Source organism: Doryrhamphus excisus, chromosome 6, assembly GCF_030265055.1.
Source record: "Doryrhamphus excisus isolate RoL2022-K1 chromosome 6, RoL_Dexc_1.0, whole genome shotgun sequence".
Classification (NCBI taxonomy): domain Eukaryota; kingdom Metazoa; phylum Chordata; class Actinopteri; order Syngnathiformes; family Syngnathidae; genus Doryrhamphus; species Doryrhamphus excisus.
Window position 1 is genome coordinate 15,059,929 of NC_080471.1, and position 22,351 is coordinate 15,082,279.

Sequence of the window (22,351 nt, forward strand, 5' to 3'; positions counted from 1 at the left end):
TACGCTCGGGGGGCGGAACACTTTTATGCGCGTACCACTGGCGACGCGGAGCAGAGCCACGCGTGGACAGGAACCTCACTGAACGACCACACTGCCGTGTAAAGGTCCGCTTTTTCTCATTTCCTGTTGCAGTCCATTTATTACTAACAGGATCACCGCCATGGCCGCACTATCTGGGGGAGAGACGTGCATCAAGTACCTGATGTTCGCCTTCAACCTGATCTTCTGGGTGAGTGCATTTAAATGTTGTTTGTTGTTGGCGTGTATGGGGAGGAAGATCCTACGTATTTGCATTCGTGCGTGAGTGGGTTACGAGAGTGAAAATGTCCCGTAGACGCACAAACGGTATCGAACTGTTAGAGACACGCTCGGTTCATCGTCACAGTTCCTCCCCTCCCCTCCCCTTCCCTCCTCTACTGGGTTGATTTCTGGCACCGGACCGCCACTATAAACACAATCCCAGTGCGTGTGGAGACTCAGCGGGCTGCTGATAATCCTCCCTAGTGGCCAAGTGACCCACTTCCGTACAGAGCACACACACACAGACGCGGTACTTTAAATGCAATGGTGGCGACTGTCACGGTGGGAAACGTTAATAATTGAACAATTCTGACTTTTATTCACAGCTCAGCGTGAGCGCTCGTGTGTGAGAGAGATTGAGTCCCTGGTATTTGGGGTGGGTAGATCGATTCAAATATCGATAGTACGATACCAATGTAATGTCGTTATTGGATTGATACCGACATGATATGATTATATTTTTCTACGTTCTCTTATGATTATTTTCACAAATGTCCATGTGTGTCGGTTATGTTGTTCATTTTCTGTAATTATTGATATTGTTACTTTTACACAGACTATATTGTGACATTTAAACCATTCTATACCGTGTTTACAACACATCCAAAGCCACAAAATAATTCTATGATATTTTTCAATTCAAGTAAAAAAATATGTATCAGTGTCACTGTGTGACAACACTGGACTTGTAGTTATTGGTATCAGATCGATAGAAAAATTAGCAGTATCACCCACCCCAACAGCCCAAGCAGGCTATTTATGTCTCAAGCTTGAGGGGTGCGATCTGACTGTGCATTTGTTTATAGCTGCTACAACAGTAGCATATGTCTGTTTGGCTTCATGAGGATGTTTTGACCTTTTATGGAGTTTCTAAGTTTTGCAGCTATTGTTAGAAATGGCCGCGACAATGCATCCTCGGGGGAAAGACATGCAAAGTGTGTGTGTGAAAGAAGAAATGCACTGTTGTAAAAATAAACAATGCTTTAAAATATATAACATAAAAACAACATGTATTGTCTAGGCCTGAACTAAAGCCACATCCTTCGGTAAACAATATACTGAGATCCAATACAAGAGCGCTCAAATACATTTTTGTGCCTTTATGGGCCTTACTTTGCAGAAAAGGGCCGTCACCAAACTGTTACCACTCATCTGGAAGCTTAGAAATGTCCATAAAATCTTTAAAAAAAATAATGATTCAGGGGGAACAAAAGGATATAACCCCACCCCTGTATGACTGACTAATTGATTTGGAGATTTTATAGTTCAGACACAAGGTGAGTAAATACTACATATCTCAGAAGACATTAGATGTCAGCATGTTCAAACAGGACCCTCTGTGTTGCTATCAGATGCTAACACACTTGGCTGAGTGCCTGCAGGAGTTGTACACACAATCTGTGCAAGCATGAGCATGGAACATAAAGAGGAAGGAACATAGGCGGGCCGGCAGTTTGTTGAATAACACTGATGTTCTTGCCACTCCCCAAAAGCGCAACAAGTTTCAGAAGGAGGGGCATTTACAGCGCTTTCACTTTCCAAAGAGTCGTTTTTTTTTCGTTAGCTTCTAAGGGAATTAAAGGTTGTCATCAAATCGTCATAGCGGGAACTACATCAACATGACTGGGGGGATTAAATGCATCAAATATCTCCTGTTCATATTCAACTTTTTCTTCTGGGTAGGTGCGCTTTCCTTTTCCTGGTGTGTGTGTGTGTGTGTGTCTACGTGAGAGACAGAAAGAGTGGAGGAACTTCCAGTAATTTCCAGTGAATCAAAACTGAACAGAACATCAAGATAGTGTATTAAATTTAAAGCGTGCTCACTCTATGAACACATGAGAGGACCTTTCAGGGAAAGTTCAACAGCCACTTAATGTTTTAAAGTGTATGCACTCAAAACAAAATGGTGTCGTGCATGTATTATTCTAAGTGGAGGAATTACAGCAAAACATTAGTTACACCAGCAGGAGTAAATTAGATCCATTATAAATGCTGTTTAACTGGAAACATCTCCACAAATGTATAAATAAATACAGCTCTCACATTGGATTAGTGCAGTTGTAGCCAATGTGTGTGTGTTTTGTACTGCCTTATACCCGACCGAGTGTGTGCAATGCTTGTTAGAGTGGTGCTAACTGAACTGAAGTCTGTGTGTTTGTTTCATTCAGCTTGCGGGTACCGCTGTCTTCGCCATTGGGCTGTGGTTAAGATTAGATTCGAAGACCAAAGGCCTGTTTGAAGGATCAGACTCTCCATATGTGTTTTACAGTGGTAAGAGGCTCAGTGGTGTTTATCAAGGATTATTAGGAGGGGAGTTCATTGTATTTAATTCACAGGATCTTTTGTGCATTTACATGCACTATTAATGGAACATCATGTCACTAGTTTTAGTTAACAGAATTATGCTCTGTGTGCTACATTGACAGGGAAATGTGTGCCTAACAATGAAATATCAAAACTATACTGTAATTTACTCAAAGATGCCTAATCATTTCAATATACATTTAAAGTGTGCCTCCTGTGTATGGATAGAAAATTATTTATAGAAGGTATTTGTAATCTAACAAAGACACAAATTTCATTGGAAGAACATTGACAAAGTGGAACGAAATAATTCCAAAAACATAGAAACTTGGGTTCAGATGCTCAAGTTTTAGAATGTAACCATTATTTTCAAACAGAAAAATTAGGGAATTTGAAGGCCATTTTCATCCATCCATCCATTTTCTATACCGCTTATCCTCACAAGGGTCGCAGGCATGCTGGATCCTATCCCAGCTGTGTTCGGGCAAGAGGCAAGGCACACCCAGGGCTGGTTGCCAGCGAATCATAGGGCACATATAGACAAACAACCATTCACACCACACTCCTATTCATTCCTATGGGCAATTTGGAGAAAACCCACGCATGCACAGGGAGAACACTGTGCCAGCCCGACATTTTCATCACTTTCTGAAAAAAAAATCTCAGGATGGCCAAACCAAAACAGGACACGTTCTGGGAAAACAAGATCCTTGGTCACCCTAATGTATAGTAGTTGGTGATGAGGAGCATACTCTACAAACAGACTTTTTTATGAGGCAAGATGGCATACAACTTTATAATGTAACAAACACAAAAGTAAGAATTGTTTTGAAATTCAGTGATACTTATGTGACATAAAATGCTTTTCTTTCATTCGATTTAATTATAATCTAAATGCTCTTCTGCCATTTACAGTGAGATGTATGGCATCCATTTTGATTTCAGTAACCAAATATGTTTTCTATATGTTTTAGCTGGGACGCCAGCTGCTGATGAGGGTTAAGTGGCATAGAAAATAAAGAAATTGATGAAATATGGTTCCTTACCCAATAAAGATCTACATATACTTTTGATGGAAAATAACATCATTTGGGAATGTTATGAACAAATTGAAACAAACGTGAGTTTCCTGTTTTTCATGGCGCCGAACAGTACTAAACATTAGGTCTCTGAAACTGTAAAAATGTTTCTTTATGTGTAGGTGTTTACATCCTAATTGGAGCTGGAGCCCTGATGATGGTAGTGGGATTTCTTGGATGTTGTGGTGCCATCCAGGAGTCTCCCTGTATGCTGGGGCTGGTACGTATCTAATCAATATCTTTTAAATGCTAGTTTTTGTCAGTGTTTATTAAAGAGGGCCAAGGTCTTATGTGTTTTTTTATTGTTCACTTCCTGTGTAGCTCATTGCATGCGCCGTCTGGCCTTAATCATCTTGCACTAAATCTCCAAGTAGGAGGGGTCTCTGTACTGTAAATGAAGTTCCACTCAGATGACCTCTCTAGTTTATGCACATAAGTGAGCACGTGTCTAATGAATCTAACTCCCTTTTCTTTCTGTAGTTTTTTTTCTTCCTGCTTATAATCTTTGCCATTGAAGTCGCTGCTGGCATCTGGGGATTTTCCAACCAGAGCAAGGTAACTCACAGAAATAGAACAAGCTTGACAAAATAAAAGGAAAAAGCTAAAGTAAAACATCAATACAAATGTATCAATCTTTCTTGTGCTTGTGTGGCAGGTGGTGAATGACATTACAAACTTTTACATGAAGACCTACAACACCTACAGAGATACGGGTGATGAGCGTCTCAGAGAGACTCTGCGTGTGATTCAAACTGGCGTGAGCTTCATTCTCATACATTTATGTCACATGGCAAAAATGAGTCAAGGACAAGCTTGTCAGTCATGTACACAACTACCCTTATTTTTTTACAGACAAACCTAAGGCAGGGAACCATATTTGGTCCCTTTAAAAGTTGAAATTGACGCACCTTAATTTAAGGCAGTAGAACCACATGATTTACAATAGACGCATAGACAAGCCCTAAAAATACCTACATTATTTGTAATACTCTAAACCCTACAATTATTAGTTATTAAACGGATTTTAAATTCAGTATTACACAAGAAACAATTGCAGTTTCCAACACAAAATGTGCAGTCACACAATCTTGTCAAAGCATCTTCATACTGGAAAATGCTGAGTGAATTGACACATGATACATTACCCTCTAGTGGATTATTAGCTGCAGCACTCTTTCCCCTGCAGATAGCACCACCAAACCACTTTCTATTTAAGTTACTATTAAAAAATCATACTAATTTACAAGTGAAAGCAGGGAATAGAGTGAATTGTTGAATTGAAAATGCAAAATTTAACTCAGAACATTTTACTTGTTTCAAGCGTTCTTAATTGTTCCCCTGGGAGAAACATACTGTATTTCCAAACCTTCTAACTTTCAACTATCATAAGATATTTGATTTGTATGCATTTGAAAGTATAACTAGTGTTGCCTGGCAACGCCACTTGTCTATGACTTAGGACCTCTGGAACAACAGAAATAAAATGAAAAAGCTTTTTATATTTTGTCATAGCTGAACTGTTGCGGTCCAACTGGTGCTGTACTGGAGGCTGCCAAAGACACCTGTCCTCAAGGAGATCTACTTGAGGAGTTGATTATCAAGGTACGATCACATCTATATGCAGAAAATGGATATGGTACAAAAGCTTGAAGACTTGTCTTATAGCTTCAACGCCGTGAGAGATGGCGTAATTACATGTCAAAACACATAATAATGGTGTAGCTTGTCACACACATTCCTTCAGCCTTCTCGCCATGGTTTCTATGGCAACAATGGTTTTATTGGAGCGTGCATGCTGGCTGTTTGTGTTCCATCCCACAAGTCAGCATTGGTTCATGTCTTTTTTTTGTGTGTACTTTAGAACTGCCCTGAAGCCATTGAGGACGTGTTTGACTCCAAGTTGCACATCATAGGAGGAGTGGGCATCGCAATCGGGGTCGTTATGGTAATGCAATCACTTGATTGGCCATATAACTCAAATGGGAATGTAAGCAACTAACCTGATATGTCTTGCAGGTGTTTGGGATGATCTTCAGCATGCTCCTGTGCTGTGCCATCAGAAAGTCTCGGGAGGTGGTGTGATAGCCACTGAGAACGCATCACAGGGTCCTTGTTAATGTTGCATGATATCATTCCTAGAGTCACATGGTTCCCCAATGCCAATAGAATCACTGCTTGTTCAAGAGGGTCTATATGGTTGTCGGGCCCAGCTATAGAATGGGTGCCATCGATGCTTCACTGACAATGTGAGAAATGTATCACTTTGAGACCATTTGAATGAAACTAGTGCTTGTGTAATACCACCGATCTTAACAGAAGATCATCTTGTTGATCACTTTTATCTTGTGGGCTCACCCTACTGGCAAGAGGAGTTGTTGACCGCAGCTCCCCCCAAAACCTTTTCAAAAGAATACACAAGCAGCCAAATACACAACTGAATTGATTTTTAATGGACATAATGCTAAGTTGTAAATATTTTTTTTAATTCCAATTTAAAGGGGACCTATTATGCTTTTTCCACTTTTCTGGCCTATAAAGGTTGTTAGGATGTTGTATTCTCGTGTTAAATGATGGTTTCAGATAATGAGGTGGAAGTGAGGCCTGAAAGACATTTGCGACACCGTTTCAGACAGTACTTTCTAACATCCAATAACTGTGAAATCACAGTTAGCCTGGCTTCCTTATCTGGTTATGCCCGGGTAGCTGTATGGGCGACGCTAGACTATATGAAGCTGGACTATCTGTTAATGTTACGCAAGCTTAAGTAACAATTTATAAGTGTCGTAACTGTGTAAGTGGTTGTATATGTAGCATTATAGAGTGTGCATACAGGGAGTGGGGTGCAAATTACAAGGTCACTGATGTCTGGAGTTGCTAATATCCTTTTTCCACCACAATCAATAGTTTTTAAACATGTGTAGTCCCGCAAAAAATGTGTAGTGACCACATTTATACTACTGCTCTTGTAGAAAACCTACGGTATTCCTATTTTGAGTTAATACACGGTAAGTCAGGGGTCTCCGGCCAGTAGCTCCTAAACACTTTTCAAGTAGCTCTCCAAAGATTTTATTTATTATCAAAACCTCCACTGACAAAATTAGAAAGTGCGGTTCGGGAGTAGTCTTTGGGAAAGCTTGAGAGTGTGACCCATCACAGTGGAGTGGGCATGCCTGGAGGCGGGCCATGGGTGGAATCAATTTAAACAGATCGTTTTGGAAATCCAATAAAAAAATAGCTTGAATAGGTGCAGATTCTGGAAAATCTCGAATGATTTCTGTGCGGCTTATTGTGTGTAGGTGTTCTAGATTCCACAACTCTATACAAAGTGCTGAAAATTTAGCATAATAGGTCCCCTTTAATAGTAGTATCCCAATTCATTTGTGACAAGTTTTTGTTCAGCTGTTTTTAAATGCCTTCACGTTATGTCACTTTTCATATATCTCTTCTCTGTTTTCTAGATATACACTGTACATTTAGATGTATTTTCATGTCATTTTACAGAACGTTTATACCATTACCCCAGACAATTCAACAGCCAAATAAACCAAAATGGATTGAGTTTTTGATCTCATCAGACTGTTCTAAAACTGCACTCCACATGAGCTACTACTATGTGACCTACGATAGAGTCCGGGAGCAGACTTGTTTCGATGGATGAGCCATCATGGGTGAACCATGTTTGATTCAAAGCACAAGATGGAGTGCTGTTTTGTATTAGTTTTTTTCAACTCAAGACTCAGCTCGATACAAAATAGTGACTCACTGTGAAGAATAGACTTTGTGTGGGTATGATTAGAGCATGGGGAAGCATGCAGTGATTTGATTGTTGACAGTCTGGTCTTGACACCCTCCTTGTGGCCTCCACCTTCAGATGCCCATTCCAGATAACACTGATTATAAAATGGAATGTGCACAATTATGACAATGTGTTCTCCGTATGTGCTTTGTGCTGGCCAGGGGGGAAGCGAAAATGAGATGTGTCGAAAAAAAAAACCCCAAAAAACAGAAGCCACACTGAGAACTTTAAAAAGAAGACAAGCCAAAACAAACACTTTCATCGACCAAAACAAAAGGAAGTGCACATTCTGCACAGTAGATTGATGAGTAGCTGCACATTTTTATATAATTTTAGTTTGAATGCACAACCTAGCATAAACTATGTAGTGTGTTAAATTTAGCAAAACTACATTAGAATGAAAAGAATTTACAAAAAATATGTAAAAAAAAAAAAAAAAACCCTGACAGCTGTTTGGACCATCATGCTGTTTGTCATGCATTAGCTGCCAATCAATAATAATATTACTTACTGTATAGCACCTTTGACACAAAAATTATAGCTCAAAGTGCTACACATCGAGAAAGTTTCCATAAAATGAAATTTTATAAAAAGAAAAGGCTTGAGACGGGTAAAAATAAGAAACAATTGATTATACATAAAATTAAATAAAATGGAATTAACACAAATTGAACAGAATTTAAATAAAAATGTAATTTTCAATTTAGTTCGAGTTGCAGTAAAACCTCACATACACAAATTATGTATTTAGCCCCATTTTCATCTCCTTTCAAAGGTTAATGAAAATGTTTTTAATTTGCCTCTCTAATGTCCTTTGGTATTGTATTGGTGCATAGTTAGCAAGGGCGGTATCCCCAATTTTCTTTGTAGTATTTCTTGGAGCTGCTATGTAACCCCATGTCACCTGACCTTAGTGTTCTATTTGGTATGTAATTGATCAGTGAGTTTGCCATGTATATAGGTCCTGTCCCATTTAAGGCTTTGTAGGTGAGGAGTAGTATCTTAAAATGAATTCTGTAGGTTAGCGGTAGCCAGTGAAGGGATGTGTTCTCCCACACACAACAGTAGTCAAGTCTGCTTGAAATAAAAGCATGTATCAGTTTTTCGGCCTCCTTTCTGTTTATAACTGGTAATACTTTGGCTATGTTTCTAAGGCGGAACGCAGTTCCTGCCCATCCACTCATTTATTGCTGTAAGGCAATTTGTAATGCCATCAGGCTCTGCGGGGATGTATATATATGTGTGTCGTCCGTGTGGTTATGGAAGCTGACACTATGTTGATGAAGTAACATTACTAGAGTAGTGTACTGAAGTGTAATCTGTCCATTCAAACAAGAAAAGCCTTCAGGACTACCGGTACTTTTTGCTTTTCCTTTCAATAGAAATCTAGTTTTGATAAAACTGGCAACTCCTCAGAGAAAAGATGACTGTATGGTAGGTTTCCCCCATCCCCCGGACTAGAAAAGTGTACTTTTAGGAACTGCAACTATGCAATTTCACAACAACCACAGACCTGGAAAAAAGGTTTCAAATTGACCCGTTGGGAAAGTGGCGGGTTTTTTTTGCCATCTTTTGGGTCCTACTAGGACCCCTGATTAATCAGAAAAGTGTAGTTTCATTCATTCATTCATTCATTTTCTACCGCTTTTTCCTCACGAGGGTCGCGGGGGGTGCTGGAGCCTATCCCAGCTGTCTTCGGGCATAAGGCGGGGTACACCCTAAACTGGTCGCCAGCCAATCACAGGGCACAGTGTAGTTTCAGCAACTTGAAAAAATGCGCCTCAAGAGAAGTTGGCTAGAATACTGTAATTCTCGAATACATTTATTTAAGCCAAAAATGGTAAAAAGCAATCTGACAAAGATCTACTCAGTAAATTAAAAAGTCTATAATTCTGTATAAGAAAAAATACATGGTTATATGTTTCATTCATTCATTTCATGAAGTATGAGGGCGAAAAAAATTACATATTAAAACACATGGACATAATAGACACCTAGTATTCTCTGCAGCAAATATGAGGAAAAATTCTAACGATCCTTCATATAAATATGCAAACAAAGATGAAACTGTAAACTGTTTAAAGTGCAAAATATTCAAAATGGTACCTGAGTAAACACCTTTCAGACATTAGTCTTCATCATCAGAGGAATACGTGGGTCTGGATGGTTTTGGATTTAAGTCAGAGGACACGTGCAACACAGTGTCCACTCGGAGGAGACTTTTGACACACTGCAGTACAGCCATAATTAGATAGTATTTACAGGAGACAGATTCAAGTCCGGATGACATTTTAAAATTGTTTGATGATGAATACATACTTGGCTCTTTTAGTGCTTGGCTAAACTCTGACTTGCAAAGGATTCTATCCGGTTGGGAAGGATCACAACTCCTGACTCCTGTTTGAACCTGCAGAAAACGTCTTAGATTGTCAGAGTAAATATGTCTCGGAAGACACAGTAAAGCATCAGCCAAGAGCTGGCACACAATGGGGACATCTGTATCTGTGGGATTGGAAATGGTATGAGTTTTGCCATGTTGTAAGAGAGTGTGATGTAAGAGAAACTCAAAAGTTCCACCAGCAGTTATGGCAAAGCCTGGCAAAATTGAAGATGAAGATTTGCCTGATTGTACAGGTATTGTAGTTGCATCCAAGGGCTCCCACGTTGTACGCAGCATATGGATGACGTCCTCAATTGCACGTGCATATTGATCTGTTTGCCCTTCCCCTAGGCCGCAGATGACAACAGTACTTGGTTTGGCCATCTCTTCCTTGGAATCAGGGAAAGTCACATGAACATACCTGTAGAAAAAAAAAATCAATAATTTCAATAAGCAAATTAGATGGGAATGATATCATGTTGAAAGAAAATGTTTTCAAACCTATGTGCCCCCAAATGTATTGGCTGGCAAGAGGTCAAAGAAGCAACATGCACTGGTTGAATCCCACGGCAGTCTGTGACAGGTGAGGCCCCACTCAGGTGTATAAAGAGAGCCAGCTCATCTTCACTCACACACTCCACAACGCACATCTCCGCTTGTGTAGCTAAAGCCAGGACAGCATCAGACTGTTTCACTGAAGACAGGAGAATCGAGACTCCAAGAGTCTGAAGGTTTGCAAAAATACACTCCAGTGAGTTTTCAGCCCAGGCACTAAAGTGCAAAATACTCCTGTCATGATGATTTCCGTGATCCCCCATCGTTCGTGTCTGTAGCTCCAGTATTTCTTCTGCATTAAGCCATTTTGGTTGCAGGGATATGGTAAATACAACTGCCTTAACTGGGTCCTGGCGAACGTTGTGGTGGGGTGTTGCAAAGTCCCTATGGATGACTTGTCCTGCAATTAAACGTGAACAACTAACAGGAAAGCCTACCACAGCTGTATGCAGGGCAGGGAAGTTGTCATTTAGAAACTGGAGTGATGAGAAAGTAAAACACCTCCAGTTAATGAGCAGTTTGCAAATGAGTTCACTCATTAAGTCACAGTGGGTACAACCCAAGCGCGTACAAAAGAAAGTCCCAAGCAACTTCTGAAGGTTGTCATGGTCAGTCACTGCATTTGCAGATAAATTATTTACCAAAAGACGAACTCCACGGGGAGCCACAGCAACGGCGATAAGATCCTCCAGTTTCTCCTGTGTGAACTCCAGCATTTGCTCCACCAAGCGCCTGGCAGTGGCAGACTCTGCGGTTGCCCGAGACTTATAATTGTGTGATACAATTGGCTCTTTAGAGGCTGCACTATGAATGGTCCGTAATAATGATGCCACCAGGAGGATAAAGGACTTTGATCCATCCCCTGTTTTCCTGCTGTGCTTCCTGATACACTCCACCACCATCCTGTAGTGAAATAAATATTACACACTCCACACTGAGAACATCCATAAAAGAACATGCCTGTGTTACCGAGCAAGCGGGTGTTCCAGTTGTAGCACTGTGAGAATTTGTGTCCCACTACGGCTCAACATTACTTGTCCAGTGTCTCGGGTGAACAGCACCTGTCCTCCCTCAGGGCCGAAGCTGCGGAGGATGACGGCTTCCAGTGCACACACAGTTTGCAGGACATGTTTCAGGTGAAGACACTGCACACGTTGCATCACTTATGACAGTGGCTCGGGGAGTCATTGGAGGGTTGAGGATTCAAACTTCGCTTCTTCCATCCATCTCAGTCACTCTGCCATTGTGTCCTTTGGCAAGACACCACACAGATACAGTATATAAATATGAATGAATGTTTGGTGGTGATCGGAGAGGCAGTTGGCATGAAATGGCAGGTACGTTTCTGTCTTTCAGTCTCAGGGTGGCTGTGACTAGAGATGTAGATTTACACAACACGTGTATACTTAGTCAACAAGTACGCTTGCGACTAAAACAGAATTATTACAATTTGCACTAATCAAACAATACATCGACCGCGTTCGTGTATATTTAAATAAGAACATCCGACTAACAATTTAAGTAACAAGTCGCTCATGAGAAAAGCAAAGACATAGGTAACACTGTTAGCATCTGCTAGCCTACAATTGCTAAACTGAGTGAAACGGAGTTTATCGCAAGCTCATTTTGTTACATTGTTGGTCCCATCAAGCCGCTCTAAGCGACACATTCTATCCATCTAAAGACATATACTGGATAGTATATTTTATGGAGAAAAACTGAAAAGAAACCTCACCATCTGTCACGCTAGAAACCACTGCTTCCCTCTGTATCCTGGAGACGGAGTTTCTTCGCTTGAAGTAGCGCATACGCACAGTGGCTCAAAAACCTTTACTGCCATCTAGCGTCTAATAGTGTAAATCGTTTTTAAATAATTTGGTTTATACGTACATTTTTTATTAATTACAGATGCTTTAACTATGCTGGGTATTTGGTTGTAAGCATATAATGTATGTTTACACTCATTATTCATAATTGTATTATACAACAATACAAACAAATGTCTAAAAGTGGTAGGGATGGCCTGAGAACTTTGAACGTTAACCAAATCAGAAGGTCTAGAACATGTTATATGAAGGGCACAGACATTGACCTTTGTCAAAAATGATCCAAACACACCAAAAGTGCGCTGTAGGTGTTGTCTCACCGTTCTTCCTGTACAGTATTGCGGATCATTTTCTTCAAGGTTAACAGAGACCCGGGTCGGAACCTGATCTGTGTGTGTTGCTGCAGAAACCACATCCAAAGTTTCTAAATCAGGCAACAACATCATCTATACATAGACAATATCAGGAAGTTCTGCAGTGAGATGCTCAACAACACACACGGATATACATGCACACACTACTCTGAATGTTAATGCTGGCTATTGCTGAACCCTCAGTATGCTAACGAGTCTTTTAAAAAGCAGTGTCACTACACTAATGAATATTCATCTGTGGACCGGAGAGGGTGACTAGTATGGATGGGACAGAGGTCAAAAGAGGAGCTTTTAAAAAAGACCCAAATTAACGCACCTTGAGAGAGAAAGAAACTTTAAATTCCAAAATATCTTCTCCCTTTTTTATTATTTGACCCAAAATTTTCGAGATACACACAAAAAAAGCACATATTGACTGCACGTTTTTCTTGTGCTGATCCAGTCCTGTCATCCTTTTCTCTTCCTCCTCCTCCTCCTCTTGCTCCTCTCTGTGGGGGAAAGCAGCACTTCTGAGTCTGAACACTGCTGCTGTTGGGACAACCAGATACTGGTAGGTCTGTTTATTATGTACTCTATTTGATGCAAAACTATTTTAAACAAGGAACACTTACCTGGATGTAAAAACATTAGGGTTATTATATTATATACTTATTTAGTACTCAAGGTTTTTGGAATTATTGTGTGTGCAACTTTTTTGAGGATGAAAACCAAGTAACGTGTTTTCTGCCAGCAGTTATTGAATGAAGTAATGTATTAACTACCTTGTGAGTTTGTGGTGTAAATATCTGTTGAAGATGAAAAGCAGGCTCTGTGTAATATTTAGTATAATTCTTAAAAATGTTGTGAATAAGTGTGAGATTATTTACAGCGAGCACCACAGTAACATATATTTACAACATTTCCACATCATGTTTATTAAGACAATACAACAATCAAATAACAATTATTATAGAACTTAGTAAACTGCTACAACTCCCCCTGATTATACTGAATAAAAGTCAAGATTTGATGGCTGTCACCTACAGTACATGTAGTGAAGGCTGAATGAGAGCATGACCTTGGCTCTTAGCTGCCACCGCTGTAGAGCAGCACACAAGTCCACGTGTGATGCTTCTCTCGTCTCCTTCACGTCAGCAGCTGGGTCACATACAGTCGTACAGGGTGTACATCCTGCTCCAGTGTTAGTGCATACCCAGCAGAAAAAGGAGAAGTTATTTGAAACCACCAGTCACGGGAGAATATTATAAATTTGATCAATTGGCTTTTATCAGGCATTTACAAGTGAGCCTATTTGTTTAGTTTTAGAAACAAGTTTTTGTTTTGTTTGTTGCATTTTTTCCATGAGCTCAGAAATGATCTGCTATAAACAGGATTATGCAAAAACAAAAAAATAATAAAATGGTAATTCAGGGTGCGTTCACACTATAATATGACCACTATCCTCCGCTGACCCACACTCAAGCAGCATTGCACTCTTTCAGGGTTTGCAGTTTCCATGTGCCATCTTCATGATGATGCAACAGTTTTTTTTTTACTGTAACTTTGTTGATTTTGTGAGCCATTGTTTAGTTCTATGGTGTAAAGTAGCTGTTATCACTGATAACATGTGCCTGTGCATTAGCAACAGCGATGAGTGAGGCTACGTAAGGATACCATGACAACAAAGCATAGTATTAGTAGTAATTACTAGGGATGAGCGAGTACACCACTATCTGTATCAGTATATGTGTCTGTTCACCCATCTAAATATCTGTATGTATCTGTACTCTGAATAAGCGGAGCATAAACCGGAAGTGGGTATGGTTTAACCGGAATTGGCCAGGGCTTAAATCGTATATTTATTGTTGATTATTCAGCTATATGTGTACGGTGTGTTAAGTGATCTGTAAGACTTACGTATTAGCTTTTCATATCAAGTCTTCTACAATTTTCTGTTTTTTTCTTAGTTACTTTATGCTTTATTTTTCTGTTTGTTTCTACGATATGCTGTTTACACGCTGAGAAAAAAAAAGATCCACAAATGGCCCGCATGCCACTAAATGACACTGCCATAAACAAAGGCTCGATACAGGCTTCCACAGCAGTGCACACATACCCAGTTGAGAAAGTGAGGATTAGTGGTGCATTCAAGGATGACTGAACAAAATTTGAAATTTGAAATCTTGACTAAAAAACATTATCAATGAAGTACGTTGTTAGAGTTTAACAGTGGAAAAAATGTGAAATTATTTTCATTAAAAATATATATACAGTCATGGAAAAAAATATTAGACCACCCTAAAGGTACATTTGTTTGTATATATATAATGATAATAACACAAATATCTTATGAGAGTTTAATGTAAGAGATGGTATCTTGCAACTTTCATGGTTTTCTTGATCACCTCAATGTCATTATTTTCAGTGCATATGAATTTACACTAGTCAAACTAAATGGATGCTCGGTGTCAGGTGTTCACGGGCCTGGCACAGATTGCTGTTGGTGGTGTGATGTTAAACAAATTTTGGATGCAAATAGTCCCTACACACCAAAAACGCGCTGTGCTTAGTTGCCACAATCCATGGAGGGCCCACATTTTGTGCAAGGGAGCGCAAAATAGCAAAATGGATGCGCATCGCAGCTGTGAAGTCAGCCCATGGCTGCAGAGGAATGATTGACAGCACACAGCAGAATAAGATAATAAAATTGCAACCAAATCCAAATTCATCCAGTATTTTTCACATTACTTAATGTATGACTACATGTTGTGATATTGTATCCTATTTTGTGTTGTATCAGATGTAGCTGCAACATGACGGGTAACCATCAAGATGATGTCCCAATCATACCAACAAGCGCCACCCATTCGCTGAACACCACAGATAATGGAACGCGTTCTGCAGGCCAGAGTGCCAACAGGTTCATGAGTGAGCAGCATAAAATCCACAGTGAGTTAACTCAACTAAGTCAACCTAACAGTGCTGTGACACCATGAGTGGGTTTGCATATTATCACATACTACAGTATTAATTGGCCCTGTAGCCCTAGAAACCGCCCATGAATGATACAGGAAAAGGCCGAAATGATACTGTGTCAAAGCCCAGGGAAGTGATACTGATAAAATATAGAGTTTAACCATGTCCAGTATCAGCCCCCGTAGCTGTCCACTCAGAGCGCGCTGCTCTGGTATCGTGCCCGTGAAACAACCAATCAGAGAACAGCGCACGAGCGTGAACACACAGCGTTTGTTTTGCTGACGTCTGTGCTCTGTCAACATGTCAGCGGTTGACACTCCCGGCGAAAGACAAATAGGGAAAATAGCAAATAGAATATTAGAAATGGAACATTTTATCACCATTAATGAGGAGGACACTCTTGAAATGATCGAAAAAACTAAAAATGCAAATACAAGTCGGAAAACCAAGGGGGACCTCAAGCTTTTTTCTGAATGGCTCATCAAATGCAAGAACGAACGAAGACTGGTAGAAAGTATTCCCCCGCCTGAGTTAGACAAATACGTGTCTATGTTTATTTTATCAATCAGAAAAGAAAATGGGGATGAATATGAGCCTGATATAATACATGTACGTAATACACTGAAAATTTTCTGGAAACAAAATGGTCTTTTGATTAAATAGTATGTGATAATAAGCTCATGATTAAATAGTATGTGATAATAAGACCTTCGGTCTCGGGCTGATACTGACACTTGGGGGCATGATACCTGGCCTGATACCAGACAAACCATGTGATAACCTATAATTATATACGTATTTTTTGGAGATCTTATTTCTTTTTCTGTAGTCACCAGATAGTCACTAGAAAAGTGTGAAGGTTTTTAATATAGTATGTGTTTTGGTTTGCAGCATCATCGTGGATTGTTGCCGCCCTCTGTATTGTGAGTTTGTGCGTGCTGCTCTCCTTTGGTGTGTGTGCATGGAAGAAATGCCTGAAAAAGGACAAGGACAAGAAAAAGGGGAAAGAGAAGAGCAAAGGAGGAGGCATTGACACTGAAATGGATGAAGGTTACAAAGAGGTACACCTCCTGCAGCCTTGTGCTTGTAATATATCACAGCTCTGACATCTGGGCCATGTAGGACTAGTCACTTTGTGTTCACATAGAAGGGATGCACTGCACATCACTCATGTAGGGTTACACTGTCCTGAGGCGTGCATGCATAAACCTGACAAAGCACCGAGCTGCGCCGTGTGATGATGAGAGTTGAGCGAGTATCAAGAGCAGTTACACAAACTGCCAAAGATTCACACTGATTCTCTGATTTTATCATGTTGACATGTTGTGTGTGTGCATGTGTGTGTGTGTGTGTCTGCGTGCAGCCGCTAAAAGTTGAAAGCAAGAAGGAAACAGAGTTGTCAGACGCTGAGCCAAAGGAGGATGACAAGCTTGGCAGACTACACTTTACATTAGACTACAACTTCACCGATAACATGGTGAGATGTCCAATATCACAACACAACAATAATAGTCACAGTAATTGTGTGATGTAAATTTCTCTGTTTTCATGTTCTAGCTGGTAGTTGGCATCTTGCAGGCCGTGGGACTTCCTGCCATGGACGTGGGCGGGAGCTCCGACCCTTACGTAAAAGTTTATCTTCTCCCAGACAAAAAGAAGAAGTTTGAAACCAAAGTTCATAGGAAGACACTCGAACCGAACTTCAATGAGACTTTCACATTTAAGGTAATTTCTTTTTTAATGCTGCAACTTCACGTTCTTTTGTGTCAAGTGTAAAAAGAAGTTAACCGTAGTTACTCTGAAAAGGTGGAAACATGTTAACTTGCATCGTGCCATCACGCATCTGACGTCCATTTTTTTCTTTTATTGTTTTAATGTTGGATGAGTGGTTAGCGCGCAGGCCTCACAGCTAGGAGACCTGAGTTCAATTCCTCCCTCGGCCATCTCTGTGTGGAGTTTGCATGTTTTCCCCGTGCATGCGTGGGTTTCCTCCGGGTTCTCCGGTTTCCTCCCACATTCCAAAATCATAGGACTCCAAATTGTCCAATCGAATGTGAGTGTGAATGGTTGTTTGTCTATATGTGCCCTGTGATTGGCTGGCGACCAGTCCGGGATGTACCCCGCGTCTCGCCCGAAGACAGCTGGGATAGGCTCCAGCACCCCCGCGACCCTTGTGAGGATAAGCGGTGGTAAATGAATAAATGAATGTTTTAATGAATGCTTCAGTCATATTGTACTATCTATCCATTCTATGGTTATCATCACACTTTTGTGGCAGCCTAAAACACACATAAGTCAAATAATTAATCTAGTCTCACAGAATATATTCAAATCTCATTAGAGGAATATTTTTTCCAGAGAACTTGAGCTAAATACCCAACTGTATGACTTTACAGCATAGAGTTTGAGTCATGATATTTAATGCGAATACATGTACTGTACGTGTGCGCAGGTACCGTACACCGAGCTGGGCGGGAAGACGTTGGTGATGACTGTATACGACTTTGACCGTTTCTCCAAACACGATGCCATTGGGGCTGTGAAGATACCGATGAGCAGTGTGGATTTCAGTCAGTCGCTGCAGGAGTGGCGGGACCTTCAGAAGGCAGAGAAAGAAGAGGTGGGAGTGTGTATAATAAACAGGAAAATAATTGCACAGATTTGAGATTTTTGTTTAACGCAAGACGCTTTAATATGTATAAAGGACTACAGTTTCTGGTGTTTTTTTGTGATGAAAGAGTGACGATCTATCAGAAAAACACCAAATTGGGTCTCTCTTTGTGACAGAGCGAGCGTCTCGGGGACATTTGTTTGTCTTTGAGGTATGTGCCGACTGCAGGGAAACTGACAGTGGTGATTCTGGAGGCCAAAAACCTAAAGAAAATGGATGTGGGTGGATTATCGGGTAAGTGACGTAAGACGTAATCCCTAACTGGATCACTTGTTTTTCAGAAAGGCAAACATAAATAGAAATTGAAAAGCAGTCAATCATGATGCTGGATGATGAATGGGCTGCAGCACATCATATTAAAAATCCGATTTTCTTTGTCAGACCCTTATGTGAAACTCCACTTGATGCAGAATGGGAAAAGACTAAAGAAAAAGAAAACAACAACCAAGAAGAACACACTGAACCCTTACTACAATGAGTCTTTCAGCTTTGAAGTTCCATGTGAACAGATAGAGGTACAGCATCCACACATTACTGTTAGAAACACCACATTACTGCAAACATTAGACCTCATGATAATACATAAAACATACGTATACAGTATGTCTGATGTGAAACATGTGTATATCTTCATTTCTAGAAGGTGCAGGTAGCAGTGACTGTGTTGGACTATGACAAGATTGGAAAAAATGATGCCATCGGTAAAGTACTGCTGGGTGCGAGCAGCACCGGCACCGAGCAACGCCACTGGTCAGACATGCTGGCAAACCCCAGGCGGCCAATTGCACAGTGGCACAGCCTTCAACCAGAGGATGATATCAATGCACTGATTTCCAACAAGAAATGAACATCTTCAACTCTGTTATTACAGTTTAACATAATGTAAAGTGTAAGCAAAACTATATACAACCAAAATAAAACTACACCCTGTCATGATGCCAGTCAAAGGAATAACGTTTAAAGAAGACTTCATGCATAACTGTCATACAAGTGTAAAAAGAAGTTAACCACTGTAAATATGTAAAATGTGATAAGATAGATAGATAGATAGATAGATAGATAGATAGATAGATAGATAGATAGATAGATAGATAGATAGATAGATAGATAGATAGATAGATAGATAGATAGATAGATAGATAGATAGATAGATAGATAGATAGATAGATAGATAGATAGATAGATAGATAGATAGATAGATAGATAGATAGATAGATAGATAGATAGATAGATAGATAGATAGATAGATAGATAGATAGATAGATAGATAGATAGATAGATAGATAGATAGATAGATAGATAGATAGATAGATAGATAGATAGATAGATAGATAGATAGATAGATAGATAGATAGATAGATAGATAGATAGATAGATAGATAGATAGATAGATAGATAGATAGATAGATAGATAGGGATGGATGGATAGATGGATAGATGGATAGATGGATAGATAGTATCTCTCTCTCTCTCTCTCTCTCTCTCACACACACACACACACACACACACAGGATGAGACAACACTTCTGCTGACAATTTTTTCTTATATATTTATAATCTTATTCATTTAACTCTGGTCTGTGTAGTTAGTCTAGTTAGTTAGTCCCTGTTAATGACTTAGTGCTCTTTATTTTAGAAGCTTTTTGTAAAAATCTGACAAGCCGCATATAAAAATAACCTATTTTTCTATTCTGCAGACAGCATTTTGTTTGGAATAATTGGGTTTGACAAATGATTAAGAATATTAAACCAAAAGCAATAGAAGAAGACACAAAATGCCAAGCTGTCCTCCACAATATTTGTTGTAACAGTGGAATACCTCAAAAAGTAGACCTAGTAGACTATGGGTGTCCAAACGTTGTCCTGAAAAATCAAAGTTTTTGGAGGACATTTGATGATTTTCATTTTCAGGCTAAAATCAACCAAAGATATCGAAAAACAACATGTAAGCTATTTGCTTTAGGTGACAAAGCATATTTTTAGTACCAGTGTTATTACATTTCAACTTTTTCTCATTATGCCTTTTCCTCTTCTTTCAACTTCCTGAGGTTTATTTTACTCCTCTTATTTAATTGTGTTTTTAGAATGTGCTGTAGACCAATAAAAATGATGGGCCCTAATGGGTAGATCGATAAAAATGTTTATAGTGTTTATAGTAATTGTACTAGCGTTATGAAATTAAATTATATATCAGTTCTCTTCTATGTTTACTTTTGCAAATATTGATGTTTTTTGGTTGTGCAGTTCATTTTGTCCAAACGTTGATATTCTTCTAGTTACATATTTATACATCATAAAACAAAAAGTAGGTAATGAGTCCCTGGAGCTTAGGATTTGAATGAGAGCCAATGCTTTTGCTTTTTTTGTGGTTATTATTCACTGTTGACTTCATTTTGGCTAAAACAATTATATGTAATAAAAGTGAATAATTGTATTAGTTTGTTGACTTACATTGACTTATATTGTTGTATTTATCCATCCATCTTCTATGTCACTCATCCTCATCTTTTAGCAAAAAAGTTTGTTTCTGTTTCAATAATAGGGGGACAAATAAATGGCTTGTCACCCAACATCAACATTTTAGAAGTGAAAACCTCTGGGAGGGACGGGGGCGTGGGTGCGCGGCGCTGCGCCAGACTGCGCTGTTCATGAAATTTGCAAAGCGCACTGGCCACACAACGTTGGTATGGCGTAGAGCAGGGGTCGGGAACCTTTTTGGCTAAGAGAACCATGAAGGCCAGATATTTTAAAATGTGTATCTGTGAGAGCCATATACATTTTGAATGCAATAAAATGTGTGCATTTTTATGTAAGACCAACAGTTTTAGATATAATGGGCTCTAATTATGTAGACCAGGCACACTACCCCACGCCAATGGGGTGTGGCCAGCATACTTTCGTGAGCAGCGCAGTGTCTAATAATAAATCAAATACTTGCTGCCATTAATGCAACTTCTGCTGCTGCATAGTTTTGAACCGTATTCAGTACACGTATTTCATTCTTTTGGCCATCTTCACCAGAAGGCTTGGTTCTGCAGCTTTAGCTATTTGACTAAAGGAGGAAAGTTTACATTTACATGTTTTTTTGACATCTCAATGACCGAGGTTGACTACAGCATTACCCAGTAATAATCAAGTTTTGGTGTTTGACCTGGAAAATATCATCAGGAAAGATGGATATGGTCGGCCGTATTGCAGTAGAAAATAGATGGACGAATTAAAATGCATAAGAAAGTTTTGATTTTTAATATTATTTTTAACAGTGATTTCTGTGATGTTTACTTTAAAATGTTAGCAAAAATACATTTTTATTGTGGTAAGAAATGCTTGAGAGCCAGATAGTGTCATCAAAAGAGCCCTACCTGGCTCCCGAGCCATAGGTTCCCTACCTCTGGCGTAGAGGGTCTATGCCTGGTCTATGAAATTGAAGTCCCATATGTCTCACTCTTTTCTATGCGTTCTGAAAATATAAAAACAAACAAAAAGGAACAGCTATTTTCTGCACGTTATGGGAAACACTAGATAAGACTCAAAGACTAGAAAAGGCTCCATACATTAACACTTCACCACAACACACTGGCAAAGTAGTAGTAAACTACTACACTGGTAAACTGGTAGTGCCTCAAACCACTACCAAAAAGGCTACTTATTGGAGATGGCGCCACTGCTGCTATGTTTTTATTTTTGAGTTGGGAAAAGTTAGCGCTGATTTTGAAGTCAATGTGTTGAGGAAGTAAGTTCCGGTCATGCTTAAAGGACCAAAATATGGCAACGGTATTACATGTTATTATTAATGTATGTGTTACTGGATGGTCACTGTGTGCATATAAAACCATAAAACCTTCTTGTAGGTTTGTGGAGCGTTCTTTGTAGTGGTATAGGTGTATCCCATTATGTGTAGTTTTAATGTTTTCATTCCTTTGGACAAAGCACAGAAAAGAGAAAGACGTGTGTTCATGTCTCAGATAAGGAGAAAAAAAGTGCAATTTTCCTTTAACAGTCACCCAAAATATACACACACAACAAAAGTATCGGAGAACGTTACCTGGGCTGAGTGGGAGTGGACTGTGTGTCGTCACCATTAGGTAGTCGTCCCTCCTGGACATCCACC

At 39.6% G+C, this 22,351-nt stretch overlaps 3 protein-coding genes across 5 annotated transcripts; 2 read left to right on the forward strand and 1 right to left on the reverse strand.

The window, feature by feature from the left end:
- Nucleotides 1–23: 23 nt before the first annotated feature.
- On the forward strand, nucleotides 24–7,242 carry cd9a (CD9 molecule a). Of its 2 annotated transcripts, none has more exons than XM_058074607.1 (8): nucleotides 24–229; nucleotides 2,469–2,571; nucleotides 3,806–3,903; nucleotides 4,164–4,238; nucleotides 4,339–4,440; nucleotides 5,196–5,285; nucleotides 5,545–5,628; nucleotides 5,700–7,242. In XM_058074607.1, the coding sequence occupies exons 1-8, from the start codon at nucleotides 161–163 to the stop codon at nucleotides 5,763–5,765; spliced, it is 687 nt and encodes a 228-aa protein (XP_057930590.1). In that variant the 5' UTR covers nucleotides 24–160; the 3' UTR covers nucleotides 5,766–7,242. The 2 variants fall into 2 exon arrangements, with proteins under 2 accessions (XP_057930590.1, XP_057930591.1); XM_058074608.1 differs by lacking the exon at nucleotides 24–229 and adding an exon at nucleotides 1,187–1,979.
- A 545-nt stretch (nucleotides 7,243–7,787) lies between these two features.
- Nucleotides 7,788–12,243, reverse strand: bbs10 (Bardet-Biedl syndrome 10). Of its 2 annotated transcripts, XM_058074600.1 has the most exons (5): nucleotides 12,150–12,243; nucleotides 11,384–11,664; nucleotides 10,361–11,317; nucleotides 9,799–10,280; nucleotides 7,788–9,709 (listed from the first exon to the last, which is right to left on the reverse strand). In XM_058074600.1, exons 2-5 carry the CDS (start codon nucleotides 11,572–11,574, stop codon nucleotides 9,660–9,662), a joined length of 1,680 nt encoding a protein of 559 aa, XP_057930583.1. In that variant the 5' UTR covers nucleotides 11,575–11,664; nucleotides 12,150–12,243; the 3' UTR covers nucleotides 7,788–9,659. The 2 variants fall into 2 exon arrangements, with proteins under 2 accessions (XP_057930583.1, XP_057930582.1); XM_058074599.1 differs by having other exon boundaries at nucleotides 7,788–10,280.
- Nucleotides 12,244–13,131: 888 nt separating this feature from the next.
- syt1b (synaptotagmin Ib) lies at nucleotides 13,132–19,340 on the forward strand. The gene is made up of 9 exons (XM_058075479.1): nucleotides 13,132–13,164; nucleotides 15,394–15,542; nucleotides 16,461–16,630; nucleotides 16,933–17,046; nucleotides 17,127–17,294; nucleotides 18,022–18,189; nucleotides 18,357–18,474; nucleotides 18,622–18,755; nucleotides 18,881–19,340. Exons 2-9 carry the CDS (start codon nucleotides 15,407–15,409, stop codon nucleotides 19,085–19,087), a joined length of 1,215 nt encoding a protein of 404 aa, XP_057931462.1. The 5' UTR covers nucleotides 13,132–13,164; nucleotides 15,394–15,406; the 3' UTR covers nucleotides 19,088–19,340.
- The last annotated feature ends 3,011 nt before the right edge of the window (nucleotides 19,341–22,351 follow it).